Raw genomic sequence first — 14,848 nt, 5'->3', positions numbered from 1 at the left:
GTCGAACCGGATCTGGACAGGAGAAAGACCCCAGACCCTGCGGCTGAGACTGAGAGGGATCGAACCCTAACTGCGGGGCTATCTCCAGACTGGGGCCAGCTCCCCCGCGCACCTAGGGAAGAGGGGAGCCAGGCCTGGGTGCGGTGGCAGGTTAGGGGCTCGGTCCGCACTTGGAGGAGGTGGTTCCCTCCCTGGAGGGCTGCGTGGCAGTGCGGAACCTGCCTGCAACCACCACCCCGGGGCTCGAGGCAAGGGCCGTGGCTTAGTCTGCAGTAGGAGAAGGAGAAGGCTGTCCTCCCTGAAGTGCAGCGGCACAGACAAAGCCACCGGCACCACACATCGCCACCCTGAGGGGCGCTTCCCCAGCGCCAGAGCGCAGGGAGCAGGATCTGAATCCTAGCCAAGCGCAGGGTCAGGGGAGTCGGCAGACAGAGAAGGACCGCCCCGTCTGCGCTCGGGGCACAGTGAGGACGACTCAAACGGAGTCCTCCGGTCCGCTGGGTAGAGAAGAGACTGGGGGATCACCATTCGCCCCTCAACCCCACCAAGGCGGGGCCTCAGGCCCCCCCCCCCCCCCCACGCAGCAGTGGGGGTGGTTCCAGATTACGCCAAACCACGCCCCTTTGCACTGCGTACCTGCGTATCCACCGGAGGGGCCCTAGACCCTGCAGACAGCTATTCCCGACAAGGTCTGCAGCATTGCCTGGATTAACTCTAGGTCAATTCTGCATGTAGAGACATATCCTCCCCCTCCCCTCCCTTTCTCCTCCTTATCTCTTCCGTCCCTTAGGCTGGTTACTCTGCTCATTGGTCTCTCTGAACAGGCATGTTTAATCCATTGTCTCGATACACGTTCTACACCTCCTTCTTTACGCTCCTTTCTCTCTCTTGGAATAATTAAGCCACATAGTTTCTCTGTCTGGGTAACTTAATCTTCATTAGGTTTTCCCTGCCCCCTTCTTTATTTTCCTTTCTGTCTCTCTGGATTAAGCCTTTTAGTCTCTCTGCATAATCAAGGTGTATTTTTTCTCTCTTTGTGTGTGCTCTTCCATCAGGACCGTCTCCCCCCTCTTCTTTAGTCTTTACTTTTTTGTTTTTGTTTATTTGTGTTATTTGTTTGTTTGCGTGTTTCTCTCTCCTGTTTGTCTGTTTTCCTTTCCAGGGCTACTCCAAGGAACAAATCAAAGCACACCTGCTGGACGGTCCAAAATATCACTACAAATAGGGTAATAAAATAACCAAAGTCACAGCAACAGAGAGCAAGTAACAATCTCCAGAAAAACACCTCCAGAAGGGCCAGACCCTGGACAGGGTATGACCCTCCTTTAATATAGCAGTGCTCGCCAATGCAAAGCACACAACAAGCTTTTAAAATGCACAAGGGACAGAAAATCAGCCAAAATGACGAAATGGAAGAATTCTCCTCAAAAGAAATTCCAGGAATTAGCGACAGCTAGCAAATTGATCAAAACTGATTCAAGCAATGTAATGGAACAAGAATTTAGAATAATAATGATAAAATTAATTGCTGGGCTTGAAAAAGGCATAGAGGACAGCAGAGAATCTGTTGCTACAGAGATCATGGGTCTAAAAAAATAGGATGAATTTAAAAATGCTATAAATGAGGTGCAAAATAAAAAGGAGGTGGCCACAGTGCAGATTGAAGAGGCAGAGGAGAGAATAGGTGAGTTAAAAGATAAAATTATGGAAAAAGAGGGAGCTGAAAAAAAAAGGATAGAAAAATCCAGGAGTATGAGGGGAGAATTAAGAGAACTAAGTGACACAATCAAACAGAGCAATATCCACATCATAGGAATTCCAGAAGAAGAAGGAGGAGGAGAAGGAGGAGGAGGAGGAGGAGGGAGAGGAGGAGGAGGAGGAGGAGGAAGAAGACAACGACAGAGAAAGGGGCTGAAGGTGTACTTGAACAATTCATAGCTAAGAACTTCCCTGATCTGGGGAAGGAAACAGGCACTGAAATCCAAGAGGCACAGAGAACTCCCTTCAGACATAACTTGAATCAATCTTCTGCACAACATATAGTGAAATAGGCAAAATACAAGGATAAAGAGAGAATTATGAAAGCAGCTAGGGATAAACAGGACTTATCATTCAAAGGTAGATACATAAGGGTAGTAGCAAACCCATCTACTGAAACTTGGCCAGAAAGGAATGACAGGAAATCTTCAATGTGATGAACAGAAAAAATATGCAGCCAAGAATCTTTTACCCAGCAAGTCTGTCATTCAGTATAGAAAAAGAGAGATTAAGGTTTTCCCAAACAAAAGCTGAAGGAATTCATCACCACTAAACCAGCCCTACAAGAGATCCTAAGGGGGATTCTGCAAGTGAAATGCTGCAAGGACCACAAAGTACCAGAGACATCACTACAAGCATGAAACCTACAGATACCACAATGACTCTAAACTCATATCTTTCCATAGTAACACTGAATGTAAATGGACTAAATGCTCCAACCAAAAGACACAGGGTATCAGAATGGATAAAAAAAAAAAAAAAACAAGACGCATCTATTTGCTGTCTACAAGAGACTCTTTTAGACCTGAGGACATCTTCAGATTGAAAGTGAGGGGATGGAGAACTATTTATCATGCCACTGGAAGTCAAAAGAAAGCTGGAGTAGCCATACTTATATCAGACAAACTAGACTTTAAATTAAAGGCTGTAACAAGAGAGGAAGAAGGGCATTATATAGTAATTACAGGGCCTATCCATCAGGAAGAGCTAACAAGGTAACAGAAGAGAAACAAGGGCCCTGAATGATGTATTGGATCAGGCAGACTTGACAGATATATTTAGAACTCTGCATCCCTAAGCAACAGAATATACTTTCTTCTCGAGTGCACATGGAACATTCTCCAAGATAGATCACATACTGGGTCACAAAACAGCCCTTCAAGAGTGTAAAAGAATTGAGATCATACCATGCACACTTTCAGACCACAATGCTATGAAGCTTGAAATCAACCACAGGAAAAAGTCTGGAAAACCTCCAAAAGCATGGAGGTTAAAGAACACCCTACTAAAGAATGAATGGATCAACCAGACAATTAGAGAAGAAATTAAAAAATATATGGAAACAAATGAAAATCAAAATACAACAATCCAAATGCTTTAGGATGCAACAAAGGCAGTCCTGAGAGGAAAATACATTGCAATCCAGGCCTATCTCAAGAAACAAGAAAAATCCCAAATACAAAATCTAACAGCACACCTAAACGAAATAGAAGCAGAACAGCAAAGACACCCTAAACCCAGCAGAAGAAGAGAAATAATAAAGATCAGAGCAGAAATAAACAATATAGAATCTAAAAAAACAGTAGAGCAGACCAATGAAACCAAGTGTTGGTTTTTTGAAAAAATAAACAAAATTGATAAACCTCTAGCCAGGCTTCTCAAAAGCAAAAGGGAGATGACCCAAATAGATAAAATCATGAATGAAAATGGAATTATTACAACCAGTCCCTCAGAAATACAAGCAGTTATCAGGGAATACTAAGAAAAATTATATGCCAACAAACTGGACAACCTGGAAGAAATGGACAAATTCCTAAGCACCCACACACTTCCAAAACTCAAACAGAAGAAATAGAAAACTTGAATAGACCCATAACCAGTGAAGAAATTGAATCAGTTACCAAAAATCTCCCAACAAATAAGAGTCCAGGACCAGATGGCTTCCCTGGGGAATTCTATCAGACATTTAAAGCAGAGATAATACCTATGTTTCTCAAGCTGTTCCGAAAAATAGAAAGAGAAGGAAAACTTCCAGACTCATTCTATGAAACCAGCATTACTTTGATTCCGAAACCAGACAGAGACCCAGCAAAAAAAAAAAAAAAAAAGAGAGAACTACAGGCCAATATCCCTGATGAATATGGATGCAAAAATTCTCAACAAGATACTAGCAAATCGAATTCAACAGCATATAAAAAGAATTATTCACCACGATCAAGTGGGATTCATTCCTGGGCAGCAGGGCTGGTTCAGTATTTGCAAATCAATCAACGTGACACATCCCATTAATAAAAGAAAAGATAACCATATGATCCTGTTAATCGATGCAGAAAAAACATTTGACAAAATTCAGCATCCTTTCTTAATAAAAAACCCTTGAGAAAGTTGGGATAGAAGGAACATACTTAAACATCATAAAAGCCATTTATGAAAAGCCCACAGCTAATATCATTCTCAATGGGGAAAAACTGAGAGCTTTCCCCCCTGAGATCAGGAACACAACAGGGATGTCCACTCTCACCACTGTTGTTTAACATAGCATTGGAAGTTCTAGCATCAGCAATCAGACAACAAAAGGAAATCAAAGGCATCAAAATTAGCAAAGATGAAGTCAGGCTTTCACTTTTTGCAGATGACATGATATTATACATGGAAAACCCGATAGACTCCACCAAAAGTCTGCTAGAACTCATACATGAATTCAGCAAAGTTGCAGGATACGAAATCAATGTACAGAAATCAGTTGCATTCTTATACACTAATAATGAAGCAACAGAAAGACAAAGAAACTGATCCCATTCACAATTGCACCAAGAACCATAAAATACCTAGGAATAAACCTAACCAAAGATGTAAAAGATCTGTATGCTGAAAACTATAGAAAGCTTGTGAAGGAAATTGAAGAAGATACAAAGAAAAGGAAAAACATTCCGTGCTCATGGATTGGAAGAATAAATACGGTTAAAATGTCAATACTACCCAAAGCTATCTACACATTCAATGCAATCCCAATCAAAATTGCACCAGCATTCTTCTCGAAGCTAGAACAAACAATCCTAAAATTTGTATGGAACCACAAAAGACCCCGAATAGCCAAAGTAATGTTAGAAAACCAAAGTGGGAGGCATCACAATCCCAGACTTTAGCCTGTACTACAAAGCTGTAATCAGCAAGACAGCATGGTATTGGCACAAAAACAGACACATAGACCAATGGAATAGAATAGAAACCCCAGAACTAGACCCACAAACGTATGGCCAACTCATCTTTGACAAAGCAGGAAAGAACATCCAATGGAAAAAAGACAGTCTCTTTAACAAATGGTGCTGGGAGAACTGGACAGCAACATGCAGAAGGTTGAAACTAGACCACTTTCTTACCCTATTCACAAAAATAAACTCCAAATGGATGAAGGACCTGAATGTGAGACAGGAAACCATCAAAACCCCAGAGGAGAAAGCAGGAAAAAACCTCTCTGACCTCGCCCACAGCAATTTCTTACTTGACGTGTGTACAGAGGCGAGGGAAGCAAAAAGCAAAAATGTACTATTGGGACCTCCTCAAGATAAAAAGCTTCTGTACAGCGAAGGAAACATTCAACAAAACCAAAAGGCAACAGATGGAATGGGAGAAGATATTTGCAAATGGCATATCGGATAAAGGCTTAGTATCCAAAATCTATACAGAATTTATCAAACTCGACACCCAAAAAACATATAATCCAGTGAAGAAATGGGCAGAAGACATGAATAGACACTTCTCTAAAGAAGACACCCAGATGGCCAACAGGCACATGAAAAGATGCTCAACGTCACTCCTCATCAGGGAAATACAAATGAAAACTACACTGAGATACCACCTCACGCCGGTCAGAGTGGCTAAAATGAACAAATCAGGAGACTATAGATGCTGGAGAGGAAGGATGTGGAGAGACTGGAACCCTTAGGTACTGCTGATGGGAATGTAAAATGGCACAACTGCTATAGAAAACAGTATAGAGGTACTTCAAAAAATTAAAACTAGTAAATACCATGTGACCCAGAAATTCCACTTCTGGGTATATACCCAAAATAATTGAAAGCAGGACCCTGAAGGGATATTTGCACACCCATGTTCATAAAAGGATTATTCTAAATAGAAAAAAGGTGGAGACAACCCAAGGGTCCACTGACGGATGAGTAAACAAGCAAAACGTGGCATACACGTGTACACACACACACGCACACACACACTGGAATACTATTCAGTCTTTAAAAAGAAGGAAATTCCAACATATGCTACAACATAGACGAACCTAGCAGACAGTGCTAAGTGAAATAAACCAGTCATAGAGAAATACTGTATGATTCCACTTATTTGAGTAGTCACAACCATAAAGACAGAAAGAATGGTGGTTGCTTGGGCAGGGGGCCAGGGGAGAAGGCAGAGTGATTGTGTAATGGATACAGAGTTTCAGTTTTACAAGATGGAAGGAGCTATGGAGAGGCATGGTGAGGACAATGTACAATATTCTAAATATATTTAATACCAGTGAAAATCTTTAAATTTTTTATCTTCGATCTTTAAATTTTATGTTATGTGCACTTTATCACAAGAAGAGAAAGAGAGTTGAGAGACACAACCACCATACAAAATGGGTGATCTATGACTGGACCTTGGTTTGAACAAACCAACTCTAATATATATTTGATGACAACAGGGAAAATTTGAACGTGGACTGCTTCCCAGGCATCTGTCCTGCTGGGTGAAGCCTGGAAGGTAGTATTAAACCGACTACAGAACACAGTAGCTTATATGTTTAAAGTATATTTGGGCAGCAAAAATGCTCTGAGGCCTTGCCACCCTGGGGGGTGGGGGGAGGAGGCAGGCTTGGAATTACACACTGTAGTGAGCACTTTATCTGCAAACTAGTATTCTCTTTCAGATGGGATGACAGAAAATCACAAAACTGCAAGCTGCTGATCTGCATTCAGGTATCATGTCACTCTGTGACTCTTCCTAAGCCTTGTTCCCATGTGCTCACCCACTGAAAGGGGAGGAGATGGAAAGAGGGCTCCAGGAAAAGACAATGGCTCCCATTTTCACTCCTCATCTGGGCATAATGTAAACTTTGCTAATCTGTATTGAGTAATACGCATATGTGTTCACACCCAATTTTAAGCAAACCAAATGCTGTGAGATCTTGGTAAATCAGAAGCAGCGAACCACACGGAACAAACGTATTGATCTAAAGGTACAATATGACGAAGCTCTAATGGCAAAAGGCATGTTCATGAGAATATGTTATTACAAAGTTCTGTATGTTTTTCAGTAAGAGAAAGACACAAAGCTTCTTTAACTTGTTATTCATCCACTAAGCAAAAACAACTGCATCAGAACACGTGTCCGTGAAGTGGCTGACAGCATGACTTACATAACGACTTTCCCGGATACAGCTTTGCCTGGGGGTAACCAGGGATCATCTTTTCATCTCTGGCTCTAAGATTTTCGAGTTCATGTTTGATAATGAATTGACATTCTGCCATTGTGAGGAAGTCATCATTGTCATCTAAATGAGGACAAAAAATGTCCAGTTATTTTCTCATGACGGCCAAAATAAAATTAGTAAGATTCAAATAACCTGGGGTTATAGAAATGAGGACATAAACAATAAATAAATAACACAAGGAGTAAGCAAAGTATAAAACTCCTAAATTAAATAGAACATAAAGCGCCTTTTTATAAGAGTAAATTACCTTCACATAATACAATCCTTCAATCACTGTACGATGGCTCCCCCTTATCCAGGGTTTTGCTTTTTGCAGTTCGTTACCTGCATCAGTCATGGTCCAGAGGTGATGACCCGCCTTCTGCCCTATTGTCAGAAGGTCAGTGGTGGCCTGATACCACGTTGCAACGCCTAGTTCATTCACCTCACGTCGTCTCAGCAGGCAGGAGCTGAATCATCTCACATCATCACAAGACCAGTGCACACAGTAATATAAGATACTTCGAGAGAGACCACATTTGCGCCATTTTTCTTACAGCAGATTATTACCATTGTTCTATTTTAGTATTGTTGTTGTTGATCTCTTACTGTGTCTGGTTCATAAATTAAGCTTTACCATAGGTATGCACATATAGGAAAAAACACAGCCCATACAGGGCCCAGTACTGTCTGCTATCTCAGGTATCCACTGAGAGTCTCGGAATGTATCACCCACAGCTAAGGGGAGCGAGGGACTACGGTCCTGGTTCTTAAATAACAGGGTACAAATATCCAAATGGCAGACACCTGCTTGATCTCATTTAAGGCCAATGAGCAGAATTCTAACACTATCCTAACTAGGGATGGAACTGAAGTTTGCCTACATGACAAATTCTCCTCCTTCAAACTCTTCAGCCCAGGTTGCTCCCTTCTGGAGTTGAATATTCCTCCCATAAAACTGGGGGAAGACAGTCTGATAAGAAAACAGTGCTGTTTTTTGACAAGCGAATCCTCTTAAATGAGGTGATTTTTTTTACCATTATCATTTATGCTAATAAAGCATAAAGATATAAAAATCCAGAGTGACTTTGAAGAAGCCTAATCACATCTTCTAACTCCAAAGCCCTGGAAGGGACCAGTTTATTCTGAAGCCAAACTCCCACTCTGACCTCATAGCCACCTTGGCTTTCTCAGTTCTTTCCAGAAACCACTCTCTTCTGGAACGGGCTATGAGGCCAGAACAGAACCAGGTACTCTACCAGGAAATGGCAATTCTAGAATACCGAACTACTGCATTTCTCATTATAACATTTTTCTGTATCAAGCTAGTGAACATACACCATTCTAAGAATTAGAACAGAATAATAGTAATAAGTTACATTTGTCACCCTAATTTATGTTCATCTATTCCAGGGATCACAAAGTAAGGTCCATGGGCCATATTTTATAAGCAAATTTTAGTGGAACACAGCTGCACTCATTCATTTCTTATAGTCTAGGGCTGCTTTTGCTTTACAAGGATAGTGTTGAGTAACTGCGAGAGGACGTACGGCCCACACGGCCTAAAATATTTACTATTTGGCCTTTTACTGAAAATGTGTGTTGACCCCTGATCTACTGATCAAAAACTTATTTGTGAGATAAAATGATTCTGACAGAAACAATCTTGGGACTCACCATTGAAATCTTTGAAGTTATATCGGGTTCCATACGTGAAGGCTCTCATAGTGTTATCATTACACTCTTTTACCAGACCCATTGCTTCCGCACCCAGTAACAATGTAATCTTGGAGGCACCGACAAGATATAAGTTCTGATTTTCTAGTGTTTCTTTCTCATATTTATTTAACAATGGTCTAAACAGCAGCTGGGCACCTTCAAAAACAAAAGATAAGCACAATCTCAGGAAAGTTTCAAGAACGAAAACATTCTAGGTAAGTATTGTTTCTAGTTTGATATAAGCAAAATGTATTAACAATTCAAATATATCTCCCAAATAGATAAGAACTACACATAAGTCAAGTTCCTTCAGAAAATGCCTTCTAGCTTCCCATGTTTCTGCTACGAAGTCTGATCCTTATATACGTGTTATAATTATATACGTGACCTTTTTTCTTTTTCTCTTGCAGTCTGTAGTATCTTCTCCATTCCCAGGGTTCCAGAACTTCCCAATGACAGGCCTCTTCATTTACAGTGCTGGGCACGAGGTGGGCCCTTTCCAGCTGAAAAAGCATGGCATCAACCTTGAGTTTTCCTCAGATGATTTCTTCTCCTTTTCTTCCATTCCCTTTCTAGAACTCCTTTTATTCAGATGTGTACCTCTTGGACGAGTCCTCTAACTTCCTTATTTTTTCTCTGTCAAATTTTCCAATTCTGTAACTTTTTGCTCTACCTTCTGGTAGGTTTTATCAAAATTACTTTCTAACCCTTTGACTGAGTTTTTAAACTTTGCTTTCATATTTCCACTCTCTAAGAGCTTTTTTCCTAAATGAATATTTTACAGCATCCAACTCTTGATTTATAGAATGTTCTACCTTCTCATAACTGAGAGTTGAGTTTTTAATTTCCTCTTGGTTTTCTTCTTCTGCAGAGTTTGCTGTTTTTGTCTGTTTGTTTTAGTTCAGCTTTCTCTTTCATGTTAGGGATTTTCCTCAGATGTTTGGTGATCTTTTATTGTATGCGCATGTTTAAGAAAGGTGTTCCAACAGGGTACAGTGAACCTCTGAAGCTTTAGATGGAGTTCATTAAAGATGGCCTTCCATGCACAGTCATCTGGCCAGGTCATTTTCCATGGGCAACTCTCTGATTTCTGCACCTTGGGTTATTTTGCCTTTGGTTGTTTTGTCTTTGACTCTGACTCTGACTCTGGTCAGAGTCCCCAGGAAAGATTATTCAATCTGCTTCCTAGATGATTGATTCTAGCTAATATTTTGGATACTAAATTAGGTATGAGATTCGTGGGGTGGAGGACAGGGGTAATAATACTCAGGTATTATCCTATTTTCAGTACAGAATCTCTGTTTTCAACTGTGCATAAATCCCCCATCACAAAATCCAAGCATCTGACCCTCTGCAGAGAATAATTCACACTCTTCCGCTCCGGTGGTAGAATACAGAAGGGATCAGGGGAGCTAACTATTTCTTAAATGGATCTCGGTCGATTCTTTTTCCTTTCTCTTGGTAGCACTTATTTCTGCCTCCCCAGGTCTCTACAGTCACCGATACCTAAGTCTTTAGAAGTCTTCAGTCTGCAGTGTGAACCAAACTGGACCTCAACTTGTACCCCTGCCAGCTTCAGCTTTGGCTTTTTCAAATCTCAGAAGGTATTCGCCACTCACCCGCCTGTTTTCTAGCTTCCAAAATGGTGCTGCTGTTATATTCTTTCCTTTCTTCTTTGTCAACCTGGACTTATTATCTTTTTCAAAAGATCCTTTTATTGTCATTTCAATTGGAGTTTAGAAGAGAGTAAAAGTACACATGAGTGTTAACCCTACTAGCCTTACCTGAAAGATGAGGCTGCTTTTTTGGAATGTTCCTTTTTGCTTTCCCAACAGTAGAAAGATGCCTGCTGCTTCCCCATTCTTGTGTGTCTTTGCGTGTCTGTTCCACACAAGGAACAGAGAAGACTGGGAATACACAAAAGTCCCTCACTCTTAGGCACAACAAAAGCTCTTCCATCACAGGAATTTTAAAGAAGGGACCCAGGGGCGCCTGGGGGGCTCAGTCAGTTAAGCGTCCAACTTCCGCTCAGGTCGTGATCTCACGGTTCATGGGTTCGAGTCCACTTCAGGCTCTGTGCTGACAGCTCAAAGCCTGGACCCACTTCAGATTTGTCTCCCTCTCTATCTACCCCTTCCCCTCTCACACTCTGTCTCTCTCTCTCTCTCTCGCTCTCTCTCAAAAATAAATAAACATTTAGGGGTGCCTGGGTGGCTTGGTCGGTTAAGCGTCCGACTTTGGCTCAGGTCATGATCTCACGGTCCACGGGTTCGAGCCCCGCGTCGGGCTCTGTGCTGACAGCTCAGAGCCTGGAGCCTGTTTCAGATTCTGTGTCTCCCTCTCTCTCTGCTCCTCCCCTGTTCATGCTCTGTCTCTCTCTGTCTCAAAAATAAATAAACGTTTAAAAAAAAAATTAAAAAAATAAATAAACATTTAAAGAAAGAACGAATGAACGAACAAACTCCAATCCAGTGAAACACCTCTGATTTTAGTAAGCAGGTACTCTCGTTTCAAGTTTTCTTTTGGCTTGGTTGTTTCCAAAAAATCAAAAAACCCACTTTGATTCAAGGTTTTATTTTTAAGAAAGCACTTCCGTTTAGAGTCAAAATCTTAAAAAAAAAAAGTCTAAGTTGTATTCAGTGTTTGGAGACTTGGTGAAGTTTTAGGTATTGTTTTGTACAGTTTTATGAAGCGTTTCCTCATGTAAAATGTCCTCCACTCTTTCCCCCAGATGTAGACCCCCTTTTGCCCTTTGGGAGAGGGCTAAACTTTGGCTTCTCCTATAAAGTCATCCCTTTCCATCCTGAAAAGCATCACCAAGGGTCTCCTCTTTCTTCCCTTTCCTCTTCCAGCTAGTTTATAAACAATTCACTCTGAACTATCGTGCACTGCTTTGTAACAGCTCTTTTTGTTTTTGTTGTTGTTGTTCCGTTACTTCAGTTTCCAGAAATCCACATTCAGTCTCCTTACACCGACAGTGACAGTAACAGTAACGTTCTTTCAGGCAGGGACCGTATTAATCTCTCTCTTAGCACCATATCTGACACACAGATAGATACTTGTCCACTCATCTGATAAATATTGACCTACTGTGCACCAGGCAGTGTACTAGGCACAGCATTTATAGCTGTGAACAAAATCACATCCGTGCTGCTTACAGTCTAATGCTGACTTAGATTCCCTTTCAAGTCCAGATAAATCATAAAGAGCAAAGAAATGGATATTAATTTTAGAAATATATCAAGGAAAAAACTGTAAAACATTTGAAAATACATTTTTAGTCACTGATCATGACTAAGTCTGAGTAATATTTGTTTTACTTGCCTCCATCTTCCTTTTTAGAGATAATTCTGTTTTTCAGCCATTCTTTGGTTTCTTCTTTGACATCCTGCGCAAGTTCTAGGACCACCAAAGGTGTGAAGGAACTCTCACAAGTATCCAAAGCTGATAAGGTCACTTTCATCTTTTACAAATGTGCTGAAATTAAAATAAAATAAAAAGCACATGGGTTATAATGGAAAAGTGAAATATATGGAAACGTATAAAAAACGTATTTGTATTTTCTCTTAATTACACCTAATTCTGGGTCCCAGGACAAAGGAAAATTTCTCATGATCCAGATGGACATGAGACAGGCTCAACCAATGGCTCAAAGCACAAGTGCGAGCCAGGCCCATACAAAGTCAGGGGGAACATCATCCTTTCCCGTAAGCAGCTCAGAACACGGCAGGGAGGACATCAGATAAGGGAAGGACAAAACGTGTAAAATACACTGTCACACAGGAAGAGGTAGAAAGTATTTACAAAAGATCTGACACCCGAACAGGGTTTAGAGGAATGAACAGGAATTTGCTGGCGAGACTTGGATGGCATTCTACGTAGAAGAAACAGTATTCCTGTACAAAATAGAGAGGAAAAATAGCCAACAGAATCAGAGACACACAAGTGATGAGGTGTGGCTACAGCACCACTTGTGTGTGTAGGGGTGGGGGGTGCAGGATGGGAATGAGCAGGTATCTAACCAGGGACCGTGACTACAAAGGAACGGGGCTTTGTCAAATAAGCGATGGGAGTCATCAGTTCAGTAAGAGCAGGGAATTGACCTGGTCCGAGTTCATGCTTAGGTATGGAGTTGAAGTCCCCGGTATCAGCTTCCCTTCCTAGTTTCTCTTTCTCAGGAATATCATCTTTATCTCCATTTCCACGCTCGAAAAGTACTCTGGTCAACTTGGATGTCCACAAATGGCATCAGTCACTAAGGCCTAATGGCCTCCCTCTAAAATGTTTCTCGTGTGAATCTCTCTAACCCAGTGATTCACAGCAGAGACAATTTCCAGACTTTAGACTTACTTATTCTAACTTTGTACTTGACATGGGTTTTAATGACTCCAAAGTACAAGTGCAAATCAGTTCTTGGGAATAATCACAAAAGGAGTGACCAACACCACAGAACAGCCTTCCGTTCTTTAGGGTGAATTATGATCTTGCAACAAGCAGATCAAACAGACCTAGGTTATCTGGCTTAGACTGATAAGTTTTTCTCTTACTCCAACACAGCGTAAGTTTTGGGGCAACATAGGTATTATAAATCAATGCTGGATTCACATCATGGCACAAATGCTTCAGGAATGCTATTATAAAATAACAGCCAAATCCAAAGCGGGCGTGCCAGGCTCTATGAAGGTAACAAGATCAAAACGGGCCTCAGCACTCACCTCCTAACAGCGAGTAATGTGGTCGGGAACTCTACAGAATGAAAGAATGATAAAAATTAGCCATTAGAGCTATAGGAACTCAGAACACTTAATGTGCCAAAGTTTCCATCAAGAAAAAGAGGCATGTTCTACAGAGGGAAATAATGTGTAAAATCAATGACATTAAGAATAGACAGAGCAGACAGAGCAGGACCAGAGCAGAGAGGGCAACATTTTGTGAGCTGTGACCATTTAAGGATAAGGAATGCTACAGTTCACATCTGCTCCAATGCCCAGAGTGGAGCCACTGTTGGTTTCTGAGCAGAGAATCAGCTACGTGTCGGAGTGAGATGAATCTCCATAGGTAGATTTAGGGGGCAGAATATGAATATTCTTTCAACTCTCCTGAACTTCTGGAATTTTTCAGAACAAAAAGTTGAGGAAAATGGTTAATGTACCAGTACACTACAGAGGCTTACGCATCGTCACCTTTTAAACGGAAAGATCAAATACAACGAACATTTATGACATGCTTATTTTCAGTCATGCTGTGATAAGAGTCTGAAGGTACAAAAGTAAGTAAGGTCCCCATCTTGCTTCTAGGGAGCTCACAGTCTTACAGCGGAAGCATCAGATCATTCCAACAGGAGGCCTGAAACAATAGCAGAAACCGTCTGGGGCAGGGCAGCCTGAGGAGGCGGGATTAACCTTCTGGGAAGGGAGGCTGAGAACCGGTAGCCTTCAACTCGGAAAAGGTCCACAGATAACTGTGAGGTCTCTGACCTGGAACATGGGAAAGAGGAAGTAAAGAGCCAAGCTGAAAAGGAATGGTTAGGCTCAGGGCACAATCCACAGTTCAGCAGGGTGTGTGTGGACACACGTCAAAGGTGTCAGTTTCCTGGCATTTGCGCATCGCCTAATGTCAGTATAAAAGGCCCACCGTATTCACAACTACCAGACCTACAACACTCTTTCTGAGACAGTAAGTGCAGGTTTCAGTTCTAAACACGTGTATGAGCACCAGCAAGAAATACATAAAAAATATTTGCTCACTGATTATTCTCATTTGAGCTACTATATGCCCTTCATGACTCGACACAACCTTCACAAGATTTCCAAGATCCTACAGACAAAAGTGTCACCATCTCTGACATCCAAAGAGTTCCTACAAATCAACAAAAAAATACGAAACCTGAAATCACAAGTCACA

At 41.4% G+C, this 14,848-nt stretch overlaps 1 protein-coding gene across 7 annotated transcripts in view; it reads right to left on the bottom strand.

The window, feature by feature from the left end:
• The window catches only part of ANO10 (anoctamin 10), a 286,676-nt gene that overhangs the window by 214,604 nt on the left and 57,224 nt on the right, over positions 1-14,848 (bottom strand). For all 7 annotated transcript variants that reach the window (XR_009261555.1, XM_058729211.1, XM_058729210.1 and 4 more), the window contains exons 2-4: positions 12,269-12,421; positions 8,903-9,100; positions 7,172-7,306 (exon numbers count right to left, since the gene is read on the bottom strand). Coding sequence is in view for 6 of the 7 variants with exons in the window: in XM_058729211.1 (XP_058585194.1) it covers positions 7,172-7,306; positions 8,903-9,100; positions 12,269-12,407 (472 nt within the window). In the remaining variant the exon portion in view is untranslated. The remainder of the gene's footprint in view (positions 1-7,171; positions 7,307-8,902; positions 9,101-12,268; positions 12,422-14,848) is intronic.

The sequence above is a fragment of the Neofelis nebulosa genome, chromosome 5 (genome assembly GCF_028018385.1).
Source record: "Neofelis nebulosa isolate mNeoNeb1 chromosome 5, mNeoNeb1.pri, whole genome shotgun sequence".
Classification (NCBI taxonomy): domain Eukaryota; kingdom Metazoa; phylum Chordata; class Mammalia; order Carnivora; family Felidae; genus Neofelis; species Neofelis nebulosa.
This window is presented reverse-complemented; position numbering and strand designations above follow the sequence as displayed.